The sequence below is a fragment of the Leptopilina boulardi genome, unplaced genomic scaffold (genome assembly GCF_019393585.1).
Source record: "Leptopilina boulardi isolate dan_hultmark-lab unplaced genomic scaffold, ZJU_Lbou_2.1 LbouV2_330, whole genome shotgun sequence".
NCBI classification, from domain to species: domain Eukaryota; kingdom Metazoa; phylum Arthropoda; class Insecta; order Hymenoptera; family Figitidae; genus Leptopilina; species Leptopilina boulardi.
Window position 1 is genome coordinate 2,402,107 of NW_026137897.1, and position 23,464 is coordinate 2,425,570.

The window sequence follows — 23,464 nt, forward strand, 5'->3', positions numbered from 1 at the left end:
AAATTGATAGAATTTATACATTTAAGAATTAAATTTACTTACGGGTTCGTAGGAGACAATATAAACATAGACGAATATGGCAGCATTGGTTTTGGTCCCGTGTCATCATCGTCATTTTGTTTCTTTTCTTCAGAAATCTGTTTACCAATAGTTCCACTTTTACTGTTAGACAAAATAAGAAAGAAATTTGTGTAAAATCAATTTTTTTATTAATGTTATTTAGAAAATAACTTCTATTGCATAGTCAACAGGGTCAGTTTTCTAATTATGTAGTCTAACAATAGAAGTATCATAGTATAGTCGCTCGGCGAAGAGAGATTAAGTATACAGCGTAACTAGTAGTGTCATTCTTTTTCCCCACCACTTATTGTCATCTAGTTGCCAGTGATATTCCTGGCGACTTGCACCATTTTCCTCAGTCGTCTTCTGACTCTCCTAGAGAAACATCTCTGGCTAACTGGAAACAACGCACTCATGGCTACCTGTATGTAGTTGAGGTCGCCGTGGCGCTCCCGGCTTCAGAATAGGGCGCCTGTAGCCCACTGCATGTCGTAAAAGGCGACTAAAAGGGGTGCGGAGGGTTGTATCCATCTAGCTAAGTACCGCTTCGACGGAGATGCTGAGATGGGACATTATCGATGATGTATAAACGCACTACGCATGCCAGGTGTTCACCATGTGAAATGGGACCCTCCCCGTGCAGGGTGAGACTGTTGTGGTTTTAGACTGCGGTCTGAGAGCGGATGTTCCACGTGGTCCCCGTTGGAAGTGCAGGATTCTTGTCCTCCCTAACTCACGCCCACTCCTGTTGGGGTGTTATCGGGTCCAAGATGAATGTTACTAACCGTTCCGCCATTTCATTAAGCACCCTATTGTATGAGTGTGTGTGTGTGACCTACCAGACTAACGGTGGGTGGAGCTTAGCTCGGAGACGGAACCTCCACGAGGTCCCCGCTGGGTACTTTGATTCCCTTCTTCTGCTCAAGTTCTACTTGCACGGGCGAAGGGAATCAATGCTAACCGTCTCCTCCTGGAAGGGCACCCGGTCTTGTTCGCCGTTTTGGTCCTTAAGGACCTTACAACGGCAATTTTTCCCTCCTCTTTCCCCATGGTGCATCGGTAGCGAGGCGGCTTGCCAAATCGCCGCCGTTTCAATATGCCGGTAGTTCTTTCGTTAGGGGGTAGATATGCTCATTTTAAGATCGGGAGTTATAGTCCTTAAGGACCCAGGCATCCCAGTCGGCCTTGAGCACGACGATAAGCGCAATTCTGTATTCAGTTGAGGAGCTTCTCAGTGAATGCAAGTGGAGCAAGGAAGGTATTCTTGACTTAATATGAATAAAAATTTCTCTAATAGATTTTATAACTAATTAAACAAATAGTGAAATTTAACAACACCCTGTTGACATTATACAATTAAAAGTTAATATTAAAATAAAAAATATCCTACAATTTTTGCGACGGACTGGGTGGAGAAATTTCTACTTTTGGGTTAGTTCCGTCTCCTGGCATTTGTAAAGCCTCCATTTCTTTTTCAAGCTCTTGTTTCTGTTTCTCCTTGTCCTCTTCCTCTTGTTCTTCTTCCGCAGCAGTTAATTCTTGTGCATTGGCTAAATTGTCAACGGCGATAGCCAAGAATACATTCAGCAGGGTATAGTTACCAAAAAGAACCAGAATTATGAAATAAAGAGAATATATCATTCCCTTTTTGTGACCACCTTGAGACTGAATGCCTTGATACATAACTTCATTCCAGTCTTCACCAGTCAAAATCTATCAAATAATTAAAATAGCCATTAATTAAAAATAAAAAAAAGTTAATTTGTTTAATAAAATTTTTATTTTTATACGTACTTGGAAGACAGTGAGTAGTGCAATGGGGAAAGTGTTGAAATTTGTAGGCGGCGTTCCAGTATCAAAGTTGAATTGACCGCCAAAAAGCTGCATACCAAGAAGGGCAAATATGAGAATAAATAGGAAGAGCAGAAAGAGGAGCGATAAGATGCTGCGCATTGAATTGAGCAGTGAAATCACAAGGTTCCTAAGGCTGGCCCAGTACTTAGTTACTTTAAATATTCTCAGGAGTCGAAGGGCACGAAGGACGGAGAAACCGAACGAGCCAGATTTGACTGCAGACCATATTACCTCAAATATTGATCCCGAAATGACAACGCAGTCAAATCGGTTAAAGCTCGACTCGAAATAATTACGTGGCCCGAGTGCGTACATTTTGACAAACATTTCAAACATGAAAAGGCCTAGGAATACAAACTCAGCAATATCTGAAACATAAAAATAGTTTTTCTTTTTGTTAAAACAGTTTTTTGGGTAATAATTATAAAAATAATTTTAATATACAAAATATAGACGTCGACTTAAGGATAGATTAAACAATAGCAAATAGGGTTCTTTTATATAAAAAATGTAGTCAACCTGATATGTGTCCAATTTTGTCTAATGCAACCTAATACCATTGGAAATAAAAAAAACCTTTTATTTCATAAAAAAGTCGATACAATAACTTATGAGGCTATATTAATAACGCTTTCTCATTTGTTTATACCTGGCAACTTTAAAGTTGTACTAAAAAAAGTAGTCAATCTACGTTTCTTTAATTCTTTGTATCATGTTCTTTCAGTTAATGATAGATTTTTATAAATAACAAATGAGGGAAGTTAATCGATAAAATTTTATTAGATGTTAAATACCAATAAATTACCATAGTTTCTTTACATTTCAAAACTTAAACTTACCCTTGATTTATAAAATATTTACTTTTTTTAATTAAGTTTTTACGTCGAGGCAAAGACTTCTCAGGTACAGGTAGTTTTAATTTTAAAAAACTTTTAACTGTGCTAAATTTAAAAGTAATGTTATATAATTATAGAGCATTCTTTTTAACTTTTACCTTAGTAAAAATTTGCATCTCTATTTTCTGTCATGGAAAAATAATTTAAGGTGCTATTACATGAAATCAACAGATGACTGATTTTTAGGCAGCTTAATATACATAAAAAATAAAAATATAAAACTTACATAGAAAATCAGTAAGCCATTCAGGCTGATCGTAATGCTCGACTGCTACACATGCTGTATTGAAAAAGACAAGTACAATGACAAACCAGTAGAAACCCTGGGTCTTAACTGTATGTCTTATCCAAAATCGAAATCTTTTCTCAGCACGCCAGAATTCCAAACAGGCACCTTTATTTTTCACTTTTGACTTCAAGTATGAAGTTCTCGTAAACCCTAAAATTAAATAAATTATTATTGTTACATGCAAAGAGGAGTTATAATTTATTCTTATAATACATATTTAGTAAGAAAAATTTATAGTAATGATAAATGAATATTAGGTAAAGGTTACAAAATAACATTTAGTTTTGTTTTGACAATTGTATTAAACAGAGTAGTAGATCAGAGGTTAATTATGTAAATTGTAATCGTAATTTTTGTAAACAAAACATTAACCACACAGTTTTACCTTGTCGTAGTGGTGGGGCGCGGGATTTTTCAGTAAAGGACATCGAAAAACCAAGATGTAAGGTAAGGAGAAAAAGAGATATGGAAAGTAAACATTTGAGTAAAGACGTTTACAGTGCAGGGGAGGCATATACCAGTGTCAACGCTGCTGAGAGAGCAAGTTGGGTTCTCAAAGTCGAAATCCAGTGTTAATAGTGCTGCAGTATTAGACACCTTAAGTACTGCAGCATGCTATGTCGCAAGGAGGATGGACCATGTGGGCACCCAGTTTCTTAAGGTTTCCCAGATCCGTTTGGAAAGACTTGGAAGTAGAAAAGGATAAGCTTTAAGCGTTTTTAGTGTCAGCAGCGGAAGAAGTTTAATTCCGTCTGACCTAGAAAACCAATCGAAGAAGAACACCAGAAGTGTTTAAGCTTAGGCAGGAAGAAGCTAAGTGTCTTTAGAGGATCGAAGAGGAGATCGCCAATATGGTTAAACCTTGCGAAGTCCAGAAGAATGCTAACATGACTATTAAGGACAGACTTAAGACTCTTCAGGATCTTGTCAGTGAGGCGAAGACAAAGCACACCCCAACTGTTAATGCAACGAGTGGATTTACAATGGTGTTCCGAGTCGCAACAGGGACAATGTATGCCGACGTACTCAGTAAACATCGGAGGAAAGTGAATCCGGACGTAAGCCACACGCAGTTCGTTGGTGCGAGTTCTACAAAAAAGGAAGATTTCCTGATTAAAATAGGAGAAGACTCCATTAAGGAGGCATTCACACCTGAGGTCACCAAAGCTGTTTAAAGCATAGGAAAGGTACAGACCGTCAGGTCACACTGGAGACCCGCAACCTAGATTACCTTACCCAGGAACAAAAGGTCCAACATACGTTGTCGGAAGTGATCCAGGAAGCACGCAAGTGACGGTCCTTGGACCCGAAAGACAAGGAATGAAACTCGCGGATGTAGTCACCTTTCCAGAGGAGGCGGACAGGCTGGAAAAAATTGGAACACATAAGGATTGGTTTTATGTGTTGCCCAATAAAAAGAAGCGTGATGGTCGTTCGGTGCCACCGATGTCTGGATTTCGACAACATAGGAATAGTTTGTAAGGCATCGGATAGATCGACTGCGTGCTTCAAATAAGATGAAGTCGATCATAAGTTTGCAAACTGCATTAGAAGCCCAAGCTGTTTTCTTATGTAGAGAAAAATATGGTGATAAGGCGAACATCAGTTATGTCGCAGGCAGCAAAGGATGCAGAGTCTTCAGGACGGACCTTGAGGATTTCAAAAAGATTCTCGCAAGAAAGAAGAATAAATAGGCCAAAAAGATCGTTAACGACAAGAGTCGCAAAAGCGAGATCCCAGGGACCTTCACCTATGAATTTTAAGGCTTGATGACAAATTAATTAAAAATCCGACACAATATCTAAAAAATATTTAAAAAAAGAAAAGTGCATTTTTACAAAAAATTGCTTACCATCTTCTGGATCATCATCACCATCTTCTTCTTCCGTATCTGTGCTTTTACTTTTTCCAAGGTTTTTAAGTTTCCTTCTTTTTGCAGCATTTCTTCTCCTAGCTGTAATTTAAAAATAACGTCATATTAATGATAAACCATGTTTTTTCGAACAAAATTTAAAAATTGACAAATGTTTTATTTTGATTTAGCTTGAAAAAATCTGACTTTCGCCTCATTTTGCATTTTTCGAAAGTACGTTCTATAACGTTAAAGATTGATCATTTTGAAAACGATTTAGGGTTTCACGCATTTCTTAAAGCGAAATACCTTTAAAAAATATTGAATTTAAAAAATATTGATCAGGATTAAACGATTTTTTAAATATATAATTAAATTTTAAATAGTACCTTCTATTATGTGCATTTTTTCTTCCTCTGTTGTTCTTTCTTCGGCCAGAATAACCTCCTCTATAAAATATTTAATAACTGTTTACTTTCAAAAATCTTCTACTTGTACTTGACATGCAATAATAATAAAATTTTCATTTCTCTGTATAGTATCTCTCAAATAAACATTACTTACTTCGTCCCTTACGAAAATTTAGGATAGAAAAATTCCATGCCTAAGTTGCGCAATTTTCGTGACGTTTTTTTACGAAGCTAGTAAATGTTTATTATACGAAGTTTAGTAAATGCAACAATTTAATTTAAATAATTCATTAAACACAGTTTCAAAATGAACTATTATGATTTACACATTAACGACTCTATTTGAGAGACACTTTTTCTGTTAAACAGTTTTAAGCATAAACTTGGGAATAAATTAAAGCATAATTGTCTAGCATTTCTAACCTGCTTTACAAATCCATTCGACATAGCCATTGAGTTCACGTTCTAGTTGTTGTTGCCTTCGTAACTTCAAAAATGTTTGACGGTTTTCCACTTTTTCTCTCTCCTTTGCAAATTCTCTACAAGCGACATTAAAACATAGGGTGATAGCATGATTACTGGCAAAAAGGTACTTATTACCTATGTGTTCCACGAAAATAGCATATTTTATAAACTTATATTTAGATTTCTATTTTTTATTATTAGCTTATTTTTACTGGCATAATTTTATTAAAAATTTACTGTTTTTATTTAAGATTTATACCACTACAATCCAGGAAGACAACGTAATTATATATATTTGAAGCATGTCAATTTTTAAATAAAGTGGAAACAATAAATAACTTATTTTTAAATTTAAAAAAACTTGAAAAATGTAACTGTAAGGTAATATAATTCTTCATAATTAGCAGATATTTATTACAGTTATTACGAAGGCAGGGTTACTAATATAAGATTAAATGCTTCTGATGGTAAACTTTTATGGAAAATTAGAGTAAAAACTCTCGCAGCAACGAAGATTTCAATACATTCAACGGGCGTCCTTAAGACATCCGGAGACTCGGCTCTTAAAAAAAATCAGTAACTAAATTTCATTTGAACATCCTATGAAAATCCAGAAACTGATGGAAATTCTTACAACCTGTGTAGAATATCCGAAGCTGTCATAGAAATATTTAAAAATACACATATACAGAAAATTGAAATTGTAATGTTAAGTAAAAAATAAAATTTGAAGAAATTATAATATATAAAAATGAATTATTGATATTAGGGTTATTAGAAAGCGTAAAATATAAATTTAATTTACATGTCACTACAATCCTCATCGAAAAAACGAACTTTCGAAGTCTTAAATCTTTCTTTGAACTCGCCTTAATATGATAAAGAGTTCGTTTTTTCGGTTGGGATATTTTCTAAAAAATATTATTAAAATACAAAAGGTTTATAGAAATCTACTAAATGGATTTTACAAGAAGATTTTTAACCTGCTTGAGTAATCCACTTTAAGTATGAACTGAATGCAGTTGTGAAGAGATGTTTTCTTTTCTGTTTATGAAACTCAGCTCGCCTTTCAACGCGTGTTCTTTCATTAGAAAATTCCCTAACGAAACAAAAGTTTTCTAATTGCTGTTTTTACTTAATATTAATTCGGACTATTGAATTAGAAATCATTATCTCAAAGAAGTAAATAATTCTTATTTGTCCTATCGGACGGACACATAAATTTCTATCATTAATCCAAATTGAAATTTTTTTAAAAATTTTAGTGTTATTACCCATTTAATTAACAAACTGGCTGTATTATCATAGTTATTTAAAATTATTTTTTTACTTCTCTTTAAAATTCTCTATCAGTTAGTTACTCAGTTAGTAGAAATATTTACTTATTCGAAAAAGTTTATACATTTAAATATCATTTGTTTCTAATCAATTTAAAGTTTATCAATAAATTTATAATTTTTTTTTTGCTTTTTTACTACCAATAGAAACTTATTTGTAACAAAAAACAGTATTATATGTCACTTGAATATCATGGATATTTTTTTGGAATATTTCTGAAATATACATGATAAATTAAAATGTCCATTCTAAAGACTCTACAACCTCCGCTTGCCTGCAATATAACTAATGTTCGACTTATCGCTATACTTTTCTCTACATAAAAAGCAGCTTGGGCTTCTACTGCAGTTTGCAAACTTATGATCGACTTTATCGTATTTGAAGCACGCAGTCGATCTATCCGATGCCTTAAAAACTCTTCCAATGTGGCCGTACGCCACGCACTGGTGGCACTGAGCAATCATCATTCTTCTTTTTATTGGGGAACTCATAAAGCCAATCCTTATGCATCCCACATTCTTCTACCTGTCCGCCTTATCTGGGTCGGTGACTACAACCGCGATTTTCATTCTTCGTTGGTTTGATCCTAGGAGCGTCACTTTTCTGCTTCCTGGCTTCTGGAGCACTTCTGACAACATCTGTTGAACCTCTTCTTCCTGGGTAAGGCAATCCAGGTCGCAGATCTCTAGTGTGACTTGTCAATCCAAGGTCTGCACCTTCCTCATGCTTACAAACGCTTTGGTGACCTCAACGGTGAATGCCTGCTTATTGGTGACTTCGATTTTGATCAGGAGATCTCCCCTTCTTGTAGTCCTTGCTCCCACGACCTGCGTGTGGCTGACGTCCGGATTCACTGCCCTCTGAAGTTTGCCCAGTACGTTGTCATACGTTGTTCCTGTTGCAACTCTGATCACCTTTGTAGATCCACTCTTTGCTTTCGTTTTACTAGTTTGCTTAGTATTCGGTGCTATCGTCACCTTCGCAATCTTTTGGCAAGAGGTGTCTCCTCTTGCTTTTTTTTCTTCTTCGTCTTGGCCAGTGTGTGGCTGATGTCCGGATTCACTTCAGACATATATCTGTTGACTAGCACCTTTTTCCTCAGTTCGTCCTTCGAGTCGACCAGAGGTGCACCTCTGGCTAACTGGAAGCGATATTACTCCTTACTCCTACTAACCTATATTCAGTTGAGGTATCGCTCATTTAAATACTAGAACACAATCCTCGCGATCTCTCTGTAGGCGCTTCTGCGAAAGGATGCGAGTGTGACGTCATTACCATGAACCTAGAGTACCGTCTCCGCGACTTCTCTGTAGAAGCTTCTGCAAGAAGATGTAGAGACAAATACTTGCTTTCACGTTCACCGCCCCAGGTGAGTAGAAGGGTTTTTCTTTTACCTGGATGCAAAGCTCAGGGACGTATCTTTGACTCAGCGTGACCTCTACATTAAAATATTCCCCTGAGGAAGTTCCTTGATGTTCCTAGATTACGACAGGCAAGAGTATCAGGTACCTATCTGATTATTTAACCTTCTCGACTCCCTCCTGGAAATATTCCAAATAAATATCCCCACGATAGTCAAGTGACATACCCTGCTGTTTGTGACTCATTAAGCTAGTTACATCGGTTATTAATTAATTCAATTTTTTATGTCACTTTGGTACAGCAACGTACAGCTTTGGAACACAAACGTTCTCTTCCATTTTTTTTGTATCCTCCAGAAGCTGTAATGATGGTAAGATTCAATGGAAGAAAATAAGAAGGGAACTTACCCGCTCAAGACACCAAGAACTAAATTCAGCATGAAGAAAGATCCAATGACGATCAAAGGAATAAAGTAAATCCAGTTGAAAGTGCTACCAAGAGCGTCATTCGTCTGTAAATTGATTAGTTGGTGAAATTTAATTTATCATTTTTTTAAACAAATAATGTACATCACAAGAAGGCATGGACACCAGTTAAGCAAAAATTAGATTAAAAAAATATGAAGATCCATCGACATTTGAGAAAAATAATTTAACATAAAATAATATCTTTTCATTTCTATCTCTAAAAAAATATAAACTTGTTCTCTGATTCTTCAATTTCAACGAAACTTGGAAAAATTTTATGGAATTTGGGGAATTTTTAAGTATTTAGTTAAAATATTGAACATTTTTTCAAAATAGCCTTGGATTTTTTGTTTTTTGTTGGATCTATTCCTCTATAATTTTTCCAAGTTTCATCGAAATCAAAGAAGTAGGAAGTAATTTAAATTTTTTAGAAATGAACTGATCCACTTCGAACAAAACTTTTAATCTGCTTTCGATATACCTTAGACAAATTGAATGATTTAATATAACTTATAAATTAAAAATTATGACACTGGAATAATCAAAATCTTTATTGTCACTCCTCTTACGACTTTTTTATTTTTCAGAATTGTTACTGTAACTTTTCCTGTCACCTTATTCGTATTTTTAATAGTGTTGACTTTAATTGTTTATTTCATAAATAATTATTTCATTGAACCTCTGACTAATTATCGATATACGATCCTGGCGTTGTCATGGTAACAACGCACGCGTAACCGGCGACAAAGCAACAAGTCGTATCATGATCACTTTTGGGATGTGAAATCACGTTTTTTCTGTGTTACTTATGTGACGTTATTTTTTGTAAGGTAGGAAAATACTTCTGATTGGTTAAAATTAAAAAAATCGTTGCGTCATCTAGTGTCAATTAAGAATTTAGTTTTCAAACTCTCTCTCTTTTTATTTAATAATAACGTTTCAATAACGATTGGTGCTATTGTCACGCTAATCACAAAAAATAACGTCACACTTTATAATTATAAGTTTGGACTAATAAAATCAATATTTTAAGTGTGACTAGATGAAAGAAACTTTTTCTAAAGTGTTAATACGATTTTAAAATAATACAAAGCATATATAATTTCTCTTAAGTTTTATTATTTTACTTCATGTAAGAGGAAGACTGAAAGATTTTGATTTATAAAAATAAAATAAAAATATTGATTAAACATGAATATCGTTAAAACTGACAGTGTTATACTGAGCAAGGTGAATATATACATCAGTGTTAGCTTTAATAATATCACAAAATTTTTGTTTTTGTATTATTATTTTTGGCTAATTTTTTTAATCATGCTTACACAAGTTAATTATTAAAAATAAGCATTAATGAAATATGAATTAATATACATATAGAGCACACAAGTAAAGAGTACAATAGACAGTGATAAAAATTAGCTGATCTTGTTAACATACAAGTGTCGCAACAGTAAGGAAAATAGTGTATATTGACACTTTCAGATAGAAATTCGTTATATTTTACAAATTTTTTTTTTTTAAATACGTAAATTTTAAAAATGATTTATGATTCTTTGGAAAAGGCACACTTTCGTTCATCATTCTAGAGCAACGACACTGACATGGTAAAATGACGTGAGATTGGTAGACATACATTTTCCAATAAGTTTTTCTTAAAAATCTCCTATTATAGAAGATAACTGATTATAAAATGTATGATTACCAATTTTGCGTTAGTTTACCAGGTCAGTGACATTTATTTAGAAAGATAGTCAGAGATTTTTTTTTGTAGGAAATTTTTAAGAAGCTATAATTTTTACATTGAGACATGCTTTAACTTTAAATACACTTAATTTTTAGGAATCTGATTAATCATTATTTTTAATCGAAATAGCTATTCGAATCCGAGAACTTATCCCTCAGCAACGGATATTACAGGGTATTCTATGTACGTCCAAACCGTATCTGGAGATTGGGATATCTACGGATTTCTGTGAGATATCCTAATTTCCGGATTTTCCTTAGATGTTCGTAGGATATCTTAGATATTCGCATGCTGTTGGGGATATTATATTTCATATTTACAAAAAGAGTATAAACAATAACTCAATAAAGACTTTTATATCGTAGCATTTTTAACAAAAGATCCTTTTTTACTATATTTTATTTGTTAAATTGTTTTATTTTGGATACATAATAATAGAAGTTTATAATAAAGAACTTCATTTAAATCATTCTATGATTTTTAATGCTTTAAAAAATATTAAAAATATAAATATAAAGTATTTTAATTACCCATTCGAAAAAGTAGTACAAACTTTGTATTGATTATTTTTACTCGATTGTTGAAAGAGTTCTGAATTATAAAGCATAGTATTTAATGTAATCAAACAATAATAATATGTTATAGCTATTAAACAATTTTAAAAATATTCTTGAAAAATCAATTGTTAAAAAGCTGTTATAAAGTTATATTTCCTTTTTTTAATCTTTAAGAACAATTTTATTGGACTTAAAAGTACTTTAATGAATTAATAAAATTAGAACATTTAATTTTGTTGAGTTGTGACCGTTAAATATTAATTATATTTATTTTATGGAGGCCTTTCGGTCATTATTATTTATTAAGAAAAAACGTTAAAACTTTTTTTATCGACATTTTGGATTATTACAAAGAAAGAAAGTTTCATAAAAATACATGAAAAGTAAGAAAGTTATATTAGACTAATTTAAATTAATTACATACAAAATTAGAGAAAACTTTTTCATTTCAGGTAAATTTGGAAAATATTTATTTTCTAATTTAAAATCTACTTACAGGAGGATTGACTAATTAATTATGGATTTAAGTATAAAAATTGTATTTAAAAAATTATCGAATGATATTTAAAAATTTGACTCTTTAGCTTCAATTTTGGTCTATATTATTTTGCCTTAATTCTATTGCGGTTTAAGATACGAAGATTTTTTGAAACCTATTTTCTGGAAGTTTAAAAAATTATGGGACCCTATTAATTAATCAGCAAGTCAGTGTCGACAAAAAATTTGTATCGTTTTTTCTCAATAAATAATAATGATTAAATAGCCTTTATAAAACATATTTAATTAGAATATTTAAATTTAATAATGGATAAACTGATTGATGAAATAAAACGTTAAATTCTGAATGAAAAGTTATAAATTTTCCAAATAAATCTATGATAAACATATGACGTTCTTTTCCAAACATTCTTTTTTTTAAACTATACCTTGGAAGAAAACAAATTAACACTGAGGAACATATATCTTGCATTACCCAGTATAATATGGCAGTCCAACCCTCCATAGTAATACACTGGAAGACGGTGAGCATAGCAAATCCAATGTTGTCAAAACTAGTAATGCCGTTGTTTGGTCCCTCCCAGCGATCTGCACAAATCGAAGTACTCAAGTTGCAAACGTGAGCACCCAAAGGCGCCAAACTTACATCATCTGTGTTGCACGGGTTTGGCAGGTCACCTTCTTTTATAATTTGTTCTGTAAAATAAAATTCATGAAGTTGTCGAAATCAGTAAATATTAATATCAATAAATATGCTTATAATATAATAATAGGGTCATAAGACATATCAAAAACAGTACTTTCAAAGATTTTAGAACTTGCAGGGAAGGGATACGCCAGTGCCAGCGCTGCTGGAAGTATTTGCTTTCCAAATCCAGTGACAACAGTGCTGCAGTATTGGACACATTGGATACTGCCAATGCCACTAGGAGGATGAACCATGGGAGCACCCAGTTTCTTCAGGTTCCCAGGTCCGCTTAGATAGACTTGGAGGTAGAAGAGGAAGGGCTTTAAGCGTTTTTAGTGTCAGCAGCAAAAGAATTTTAATTCCGTCTGACCTAGACAACGACACAATCGAACACTGAAAAAGGTTTGGCGGAAATGTTAAGACACTCATAGACGAGCGGCGCCACTTTAGTTCAAGTTCTAAATGTCCGCCAATTTGGGTGACCGTTTACCCGACTGACACCTTTAGGCAAAAAGTCGCATCACGCAAAGTCGATTCGTTCGCTCAGAAAGGCGAAAGATTCACCCAAAAGTGACAGTGAACGACTTGCTTTTATTTAACGTGACAGTTCTATGCTGTGAGCAACCCTGTCCACCAACGTTTTTTCAATGAAGAAGAAAACGAAAAATGTTTAAAGTTTAGGCAGGAGGAAGCTGAGTGTCTTCAAAGGATCGAAGAGGAGATCACCAAGATGGTAATGTCATGCGAAGTCCAGAAGAATGTCAACATTACTATTAAGGACGGACTTAAGACTCTGTAGGGTCTTGTTAGTGATGCGAAAACAAAGTACTAGCTGATAATGGTAATAGCCACACACAGGTCGTGAGTGCAAGGCCTGCAAAAAGGGGAGATCTTCTGATCAAAATAGGAAGAGACTCCAATAAGGAGGCATTTACCGCTGAGGTCACCAAAGCGGTTGGAAGCATAGGGAAGATGCAGACCATAGATTGACAGGTCACACTGAAGATCCGCGACTTGGATAACCTTACCCAGGCAGAAGAGGTCACACTGAAGATTCGCGACGTGGATAACCTTACCCAGGCAGAAAAGGTCACACTGAAGATTCGCGACTTGGATAACCTTACCCAGGCAGAAAAGGTCACACTGAAGATTCGCGACTTGGATAACCTTACCCAGACAGAAGAGGTCCAACAGACGCTGACGGAAGTGCTCCAAAAGCCAGGAAGCAGGAAGGTGATGGTCCTAGGACCCAATCGACAAAGAATATAGGTCACGGTAGTAGTCGCCAACCTAGAGGAGACGGACAGGCTGGGGAAAGTGGGACGCATAAGGAATGGTTGGATCATAAGTTTGAAAACTGCATTAGAAGCCCAAGCTGTTTTCTTATGTAGAGAAAAATATGGTGATAAGGCGAACATCAGCCATGTCGCAGGCAGCAAAGGATGCAGAGTCTTCAGGACGGACCTTGAGGAGTCCAAGAAGACTCTCGCACGAACGAAGAATAAATAGACCAGTAAGATCGGCAAGGGTTGCGAAAGTCAAATCCCAGGGACTTTCACCTACGAAGTTTAAAGCTTGATGACATTTCCGTAGTGTGAGAATTAGTCTAATCAAAGGATGCAGTTTTGCATACTTAATTTCTGTTACTTGTTATTTTTGTTCTAAAACTTCTTTTCCGTACACTTTGAGCACAATTTTTTAATAATTTTTTTTTTCTCAGAATTAAAACAATACTTACGGATATTTTCTATACTATAGCACGTTTTGTGTAGCGTTCCTGAATAAAACTCGAGGCCGATGATGGCAAATATCACAATGGCGAAAAGAACCAACAATCCGATTTGTAACAAAGGTGCCATTGCCTTGATGATGGATTTGAGTACAACTTGAAGACCTGTTTTAAGAAAATAAAATTTATTACTTTTTCATTTAATTTATAATATTTCAAAAATTGTTCTTCATTACATTGCATGCAAAAAGTTTATCGGCTTATACTACAGTACAGTAAGCATTTGTCACTAATACTGAATAGTTGCTAAAATTACTTAAAGTAGAATCGATTTTGCAGTAATACAGATATAATATTCAAGTAAATTGAAAAATTTCAATAATATCTGTTATTTTAACCAATCATTTATGTTCAAAAAATTAATTACATTTGGAAATTAAAATTTCTCAGTTTCTGGACATTATCTATTATCTAAAACATTCGTTCAACAAAGATAGTAAAATTAAAAGAAGATTCTATTTTTTTTAAGTCTAAGCGTAACTAACTTTTCCTAACTCGTTTAATCGTTCACATTATTAATTAGTGGGTTGATCGACCTTTAGTAAGCACAAAAAAATTTATTTTTTATATTACTGTAATGGCAGAAGAAAATACATAATATAATTAATAGCTAGAAATTCTAAAGTTCATAATTTTAAAATTTTTCAAGAGACACAGCAATATCACTCCTAAAATCGATTCTTCAAAAATTTTGACAAATATGTCATGTGTTTTTTTATTAATCTGTTTCACGAATAATTAAAGGCCTAGATAAAAAACCGGTTATAATTTCTTAAACTTAATATCATTGTCCTGTTGATAAAAGACGAAAAGTTTTAAATATGATTTTTAGCGTAAGTGCATTTGCCCAATCTTTATATAAATAAATATTTATACAAAATAGAAATTAAAAAGTTTATTTCTGATTCTAAGGCCAATGATATCGAATTTTAAAAATTATAAACGTTTGGTTAATCTGAACCTTCAATTTAAATTACATCCTACACACCATTTAAAGTTGCTGCAATATTACTGCAAAAAGAAGTATCTCAAAAAAAAAATTGTAGCCACTTTGAAAATGTTTAAAACACCTTTTGCAATCATCTTACATCTGAAAAATTATTGCATTTTAAGATGCTTTTTGGAAACATCTTAAAAGTACTTACTAATGTGATTTATACGATACCTACTTTTAGCAATGATATTGGCAACATTATCTAAAAATTCTAATCTTGTGGAAATAATGAGTTTTAAAGCAATGTTGTGAATATTGCTTTAATTTAGGATGCTTTGGAAGATATAGTATTACATTTCTATGTGTGTCATATAAAACAATAAAAATAAATTTTTTATTTGTGTTTATTATACAACAGTACTTCTCATCAGTGGTTTCTGTAATTGTTTCCATTTATTTTAAATGTGCCATCACTTTTCCTCTTTTCATTGATCTCCATTTTAATATATCTAATAATATATAAAAATTCTACTCACTCGGTATGCCGGAGACTAGTTTGAGCGGTCGCAACACGCGTATTGCACGTAGTGTTCGTAGATCCATATCCAGATTTATGCCATGCGGGAACGCCGTGATGAACCTGTCCCAAACACACACGCCGCTACACTTTACTACGTACTACTCTATTAAACTAATTATCTACTAGTGAATTAAATTATACTAATCTACTTAAAAAAAAGACTAGTGTCTCTAGCCTAATATATATTATTTGTATGACAAGAATTTTTTGAGGATTTTAAATATTATCAACTTAAAATAATTGATTATTATACTGTCTAACATATTGTTAGTTGTAGAATATAAATATACCAGTAGGGAATCCTGAATATACGGTGTGAAATCATTTCACAGGGATGGATTTTACTTTTTTAAACGTACAGTACATAATTCTAAACATTTAGGCTTAGGATACTTCAAATATGTATCCACTATTTTTTCTAAGTTCAATCACATTTAACTATTAATATATCAATATTATTAGATATTATTATTAGCTAGAAGTCTCTAATTAGTCTTAAATTAAAACTTGAACTGTCAACTATAAGAATCAAATCAAAATAGCTCTGAACCAATAAAAAATTTTCATATAGCACAACATAAAATTTCAAAAATTGATGGATTCGACTGAAACTTGGTATCTAGGGGTTTTTGAGGTTTTTTTTAAAAATAAAAACCTTACATTCAGTCAGCAATGTTCAGCGAACAAACCAAAAATGATAAATAAAAATAAATAGCGCAAATAAAATTAATAAATAAGTGTGCCATTGTGTATCCCAGTAAAAAATAAAAGATACAAGAACGGCGGATTCCGGTTACAAGCTCAATAGCTGGTAAACGAATCTATGAGAATCTCGGATACAAGCACTTTTCGGCATCCGAAATGCTCATAAGCTTGTAAACACACTGAAACGGATGACTTTTGTAGGGCTTTTAATCAAGAAAAAGCAATTAAATCGATGCAGAAATGATGGAAAATTAAATTAGAAGCAAAAATAAATGATAATTTATTTTAAAAAAACGCACATTTAAACAAAAAACAATAATTCTTACTAATTCTAACCTCTGCATTAAAAATATTATGAAAACAGTGTTTTTTTTGTAATTTTACCTTGCTATTTGGAAAATATGGTTTTCTACCTTACTGACACTGGATATTATTTTTTGAAGTTTTTTTTCGATTTTTGAATATCAAAAGCAATCCAAAATTATTAAAATATTATTAAACATAATATAGTGCTCATTTTTAATTTCCACTTTCCCTTTTAATTAAATACTTTTGGATTGCTTTTGAAATTGAAAAATCAAAAAACCCGCGTTAAATTAATATCCACTGTCGGTAAGGTAGAAAACCATATTTTCCAAATAGCAAGGTAAAATAACCAAAAAAACACTGTTTTCATAATGTTTTTAATGCAGAGGTTAGAATTAGTAAAAATTATTGTTTTTTGTTTAAATGTGCGTTTTTTAAATAAATTATCATTTATTTTTGCTTCTAATTTAATTTCCCATCATTTCTGCATCGATTTAATTGCTTTTTCTTGATTAAAAGCCCTACAAAAGTCATCCGTTTCAGTGTGTTTACAAGCTTATGAGCATTTCGGATACCGAAAAGTGCTTGTATCCGAGATTTTCATAGATTCGTTTACCAGCTATTGAGCTTGTAACCGGAATCCGCGGTTCTTGTATCTTTTATTTTTTACTCGGTACCGCTCTATGAGTGCAAGTAGAGTGCGCGCGCACATGAAAAAGTTGTGCTATATGAAAATTTTTGATTGGTTCAAAGCTATTTTGATTTGATTCTTATAGTTGACAGTTCAAGCTTTAATTTAAGACTAATTAGAGACTTCTAGCTCCTCGGCATCATTCTCTACACGTGATGAAAAAAAGCCAAAAACAAAGTTTTTTAAGACTTTGAGTCCATTTTTCTCAAAATCTCGACGTGATGGGAACTTTTAAAGGTCAGATTCGTGTTCAACGATGAAAATCCTATAAGAATAGCCTTGTCCGATCTTTGAACCATAAAAAAAGTTATTTTTTTGTCGACCAGTGTTATTTTTATCATTTTCTTTAAAAGAGTACATTAATTGTAACTTTCGAAAAATGGATTTCTTTTGCATTTTCTTAAAGTATATGTTCTTAGAAGTGTGTCTGTAAATTTTTATGCTGATTCGGTGAAAAATAAATGAGATATACAGCACAATGCTGAGGTGCGACAGATAGCTGCAGACCAGGTAGCAGCCTCACCTAGCGCCAATGGCAATAGAGGATTCCTCTGCGGAAGAGGAGAATTGGAAGAATTGTTACATGATCCAAGAATTGAAGATTCATTATAAAATCAAAAAAAAATTTCTTCTGAACAAAAATGTCTTATAAGAAATGTAAATCAATTTTATTTTTGCATTTTAGATGAACACTATACTTGCGGAATTCTGGTTTTTTTCTGAAGGCGTCACTTTGTTGGCTCATTACACAAAGAGCTTTTGATAAAAAAAATTTATTGTTGTGAATTAAAGTTCTAGACATGTACTTTTAGGTAATAAATAATATTTTTTAAAAATTTATAGTTTATTAAAAACACATTTTTGAAAAGGACCTTTTTTCGCGTTACAACTGATGTAACCCTCTTAAATTTACTGAACTAAGTAAATATAGCTTTAAATCGGATTTCGAGTACCCGAAATTTTAGTGGAAATAATGGAGTTAATGACTAATACCTCCACTAGAATTTATACAAAACTTACATATTAATAGTGGTTCTGAAAATAATATTGGTACATTTATTAAAAAAAAAATATTTTTTAAATTTCGGGGGTTCCAAACTCAACGCAAACCTATGATCTGTTTAGCAATATTACTTATAAATATCCAATTCGATATTGGAAGTGCATTCTATTGCAGATATTCCTAATAATTTAAAGTAGACACAACTATAGCATTATACCTGCTTCTGTTATTAGCTAATAATTCTACAATACTCTGTAAAACAAAACATTATTTTCTAACATTAAAAAAATTAAAAATAAGATTTTATAAAGTAAAATTTTTTATTAATTCTATTCATTGTACGATAGGTTATCAGAAATTTTCAGTGAGTCACCAAACTTTTGTTTCTGTTTCCAGTCGACACGACAAGAAATTTTCTAATTTTAGATTTAGATTCTTAATTCATTTGTTAATTTCATGTTGTGTCGACATGATTCAGTTTCAATTTAGTGTAAGTCCTGTGCAAAAAGTAATTGTCAATTTATGCTTTTGGATAAAAAATTATCTAATTTTGTTATGATATCTAAAATCAGCTCTAATTTAACATTTTCTTTAAAGTGTCAGTTTTTAATACCAACTAAACACAGAATATTTATTTTAATGAACAGATATATTTTAATTAATTAAAAAGTACAATGTGATATTAAAAATTTATATCTAAACAATCTAAGACAAAGATACTTCCACAGAGTAAAAATATCTACGTATCTATATATATATATATAAATAATCTAATACATCAACAAACGCTAATCTGCTTATTGTTTTCTTTATAAATTAAATATAAATCGAATTTAAAAGACTTACATTTTGAGCGAAAAATATTTTGTTCTATAATCAGTTACCTGTTCAATATTTTGTTGAAATATAGCAGACTTTTTGAAACGCATATACTGTATTTGTAGAAATAACTAAGCTGATTGACAAATTTTTTAAATATCTAGGAAATTAATAAAGTATATTTTGCCTAAACTAGCTAAGTAGTTCAAAATTTTCTAAAAATATTTAATAATTTTAATGAACAAACAAAGGGATTTCTAGCTTAATTTAATAACAATTTTTCGCTTTTCTCAGAACGTTACTGACTCACTTGGAATTTTTGAAACTAGCTTTAGAGGTCTGAGCACTCTGAAGGAACGTAGCATTCGTAGGTCCACGTCCACATTAGTTTCAGCGAATACGGTCATCGACCTAGTCCAATAATAATACTAGAATCTTTGTATGTTTAAAATTTTTATATCTACAGCTACAATTTTTTTAAATTAAAAAAAAAAATTATATAACAAAAAAATTTCTTGCCGTAGTTAAATTTATAAACCGGTAAAATTGTTTGTAATTTCAGCGCCATTTTGGTAGCGTTCTCTATGGAAATTTCCGTCGAGCATTTTTTTCACGGGAATATAGAAAATTAAAAGAGATAGATAGATAGAAACAACGTTACAATAGATAATGAAATTTTCATCAGAAATTGACATAGGAAAATGTTATAAAAATTTCACGGAAACGTTGCTGAAAATTGTATGGCAGACCATTCCATTAATTGAAAAATTTTGTTCAGAGTCCGGCTACTATATCAACCCTATGAACCTTTATCATCATTTTTATTTTTGTAGAGACAAAACTGAGCAATAAATTAAGGTGAATAACGTGTAACTACAACGACCTATCATCACTAAATGTAATTTTCTATTATCATATGTTTTGATTCTTAAAAACCATTATTAAAACCACTGAATTTAAATTTTATGATTAATCATAAATAAATATATATAATAAATTAAAAATATAAATCTTACCCAGTGACAACAACAAAAAAGTCCATGATATTCCAGATGTTACGAAGATAGGAACCACGATGGAGAACGAAGCCCAGTGCTAGGATCTTTAGGCTTGCTTCAACACAAAAAATCCCGAGAAAATAGATCTCTGTAGACTCGAGTTTTTGTGCGAGCACAGTTTTATCATGGCAGGGGAGATGTTCCTCGAGAGCAAGCACCACGCAGTTTGCAATGATGGTAAGAAGGACGGCGTACTCGAAGGGAGGCCACTCAATTATAAAACGAGTATGTTTTCTTATACAATTTTCTTCACTCAAGATAAAGAGCGAAGAAGGGCCTTTATTACCCCCCGACCCGCCAACCCCCCCACCTTGATCCCGAGCTGGTGCCATTTTTACTACTCCAGATACCTAGAAGAATAAATTATTTATTAGTAAACTAATTTTTGAGATCTTCATTTTAATATTTTTTAAAGTTATAAAGTTAATAATTAATAGGTGAACAATATTAATTCATTTAGTGGAACTGGAAATCCACACAATTTGTGAAATTTGCCAAGTTAGTCTCTTTTTCACTCCCCTAAGAACGCAAAATAATTTTGGAAACGTCAGTAAATCAGCAAGCAAAAATTGATGCTCTTCTCTACTGATCAGACTCGCAAGCCTGACCAGTACAGAATGTCCAAGTTTCCGACACTTGCGGATTCGGCCGTTCCCACACCACTTCCAAGAGTGGTCACTAAATACTAAATTAAACTTACGCTAAAATAACCAAAAAGGATATTACGACCAAGGAAAACCACCGGTGCATTGATGAACCCAAATAATAAGATTAAATAAGATTAAACCAAGAAACGACTCACCAATGTTGAATTAACGCTGATATTCGAAAACACTCATTTTAGAGTTAACAAACAAATAAACCCACAATTAATTAACACTAATGAAGATTTATTTAACTGACGCAACATATTTAATTAGAAGAATTTAACGTGTAACGCGATACTTGATTATGAATTTCCGCAAAAGGGTCTCCTCTGCGATAAGATCCAAAATCGACTGACCGTTGATGCCGACTTTCCCTAGATCTCCTAATCTGTTAAGAGGGGCGCGCTATTTCTTTTCCTCGTCACCCCTATCGCTACATCCTTCTCCCTGGACGATTTTGGTGGCAACTCCCCGGAAAACCTAGATAACAACGCTGACATTCGGGACTTTAGGCGGCACAAATATGCGCAAATCATAACCAGGAAAAAATGTGAGAACACATCATGGCACGCTGACAAGAAAAACCAAACAGCTGACTGATTGAGAGAGGCAAAAACGCTGACAGATACCAACCAATATAAGTAACGATTTACATTGTTACTAATGTTTGGCCAGCACCGCTGATACAAAATTTCTTCCAGTCATCTTCCAATTAGCAATGCAACCAGCCTAAGTCACGATTGCTCTTCTTGGTAAGAGCCGGGACTTTTCCAATTTCTGAAAACTGTGCAGGTTTGCCGTCCGAGTTGAGTTGGGGTAATTCACACACCGAGATCGAAAGACGAGTGCACCCCGTGCTTCGCCGTGGTGCTCCCGGCTTCAGAATAGGGCGCCTATAGCCCACTGCATGTCGTAAAAGGCGACTAAAAGGGGTACAGAGGGCTGTACCCATCTAGCTAAGTACCGCTTCGACGGAGACGCTGAGATGGGACATTACCGATTATGTATGAACGCACTACGCCTGCCAGGTGTTCACCATGTGAAATGGGACCCTCCCCGTGCAAGGTGGCCGTGGAAGTCCGGCCGGAGAATTTGTCTTCCCGTACCCCATCGCGTGTCGTACGAGGCGTCTAAAGAGGGAAATTTGAACGCATTACGCCTCCTCGTCCGGAGGCAGGATGAGACCGTTGTGGTTTTAGACTGCGGTCTAACACTTCGATCTGGGAGCGGATGTTCCACGAGGTCCCCGTTGGAAGTGCAGGATTCTTGTCCTCGCTAACTCACGCCCACTCCTGTTGGGGTGTTATCGGGTCCAAGATGAATGTTACTAACCGTTCCGCCATTTCATTGGGCACCCTATTGTATGAGTGTGTGTGTGTGTGTGAATGAGTGTGTGTGACCAGACCATCGGTGGGTGGAGCTTAGCTCGGAGACGGAACCTCCACGAGGTCCCCGCTGGGTACTTTGATTCCCTTCTTCCGCTCAAGTTCTACTTGCACGGGCGAAGGGAATCACTGCTAACCGTCTCCTCCTGGAAGGGCACCCGGTCTTCTTCGCCATTTTGGTCCTTAAGGACCGTACAACGGCAATTTTTCCCTCCTCTTTCCATGGTGCATCGGTAGGCTGTAACCACTGCCAACACGAATCCATGCCTGGTAGAGACTCGAGGGTTTCCGGGACACAAGACGAGTCCCGACCATTAGACTCAGGTACGAGTACCTCTGTGCAGTATCCGGAGAATCGGACACCGGCAGGTTACCGTTTAGAAAATACGACCACGCGCACCAAATACATGTCATGACCAACCGGAAGGTTGTGACTGCTGAAAAAATTAGGAACTGCTTTAGTTCAAGACAAGCAGCACATGTGCCGAAGACACCATCCTCTACCATTGACAGTCGAAACATCACAATTAAACCCATTTGGTATTTTTGGTATGTATATTGACTTTTAGAACTAACCATGCTTGAACTTTTGTACTCCAATAAAGAAAAATGTTTACTCTTTAATTTTAATGGTAATTGCAAAATGCTCTAGAAACCGTTCCCTGTTATTCCCAAAAAGAAAATCATAGGTAAAAGAAAATTAGGGTTAAATTTATTTGATATCTAACGTGGTATTTATAAATACAATAGTAATAAACATACCTCCCCTCCCAAACTAACTCAGTCACCGAGTCAACTCAATCCGGCCAATCTCTTCCTTCGCCAGTACTGACTTGAGTATCCAGTGTACCTGCGTTCCTCCTCTTGAACTTCTGCCAACCTGCAAATAAGTTTAATAATGTAATAATACAATTAATAATTAAAACTTTATACTAAAATTGGGTATCTTATATATTAAAGTTATAAGGTAAAGTAATTTCTGGCGGATTGTTTGGTCTAAACTTATTTCGAGTTTAGTCCGAACTCGGTCCAGGTGGGTACAAGGCAAGTAATATTGTAATAAATTA

General features: G+C 33.8%; 1 protein-coding gene across 17 annotated transcripts in view; it reads right to left on the reverse strand.

The window, feature by feature from the left end:
• The window catches only part of LOC127285335 (voltage-dependent calcium channel type A subunit alpha-1), a 105,052-nt gene that overhangs the window by 69,489 nt on the left and 12,099 nt on the right, over positions 1-23,464 (reverse strand). For 12 of the 17 annotated variants that reach the window (XM_051311299.1, XM_051311308.1, XM_051311307.1 and 9 more), the window contains exons 2-14: positions 23,160-23,277; positions 20,324-20,715; positions 15,740-15,843; positions 14,219-14,374; positions 12,268-12,488; positions 8,934-9,037; positions 5,785-5,900; positions 5,341-5,400; positions 4,952-5,053; positions 3,037-3,249; positions 1,855-2,282; positions 1,451-1,773; positions 43-162 (exon numbers count right to left, since the gene is read on the reverse strand). In XM_051311299.1, coding sequence (XP_051167256.1) covers positions 43-162; positions 1,451-1,773; positions 1,855-2,282; positions 3,037-3,249; positions 4,952-5,053; positions 5,341-5,400; positions 5,785-5,900; positions 8,934-9,037; positions 12,268-12,488; positions 14,219-14,374; positions 15,740-15,843; positions 20,324-20,697 — 2,321 coding nt within the window. In that variant the 5' untranslated portion in view covers positions 20,698-20,715; positions 23,160-23,277. Of the gene's footprint in view, positions 1-42; positions 163-1,450; positions 1,774-1,854; positions 2,283-3,036; positions 3,250-4,951; positions 5,054-5,340; positions 5,401-5,784; positions 5,901-6,809; positions 6,926-8,933; positions 9,038-12,267; positions 12,489-14,218; positions 14,375-15,739; positions 15,844-19,617; positions 19,719-20,323; positions 20,716-23,159; positions 23,278-23,464 lie in introns of those variants that run through there. The other 5 variants (XM_051311298.1, XM_051311313.1, XM_051311302.1 and 2 more) reach the window with 4 other exon arrangements.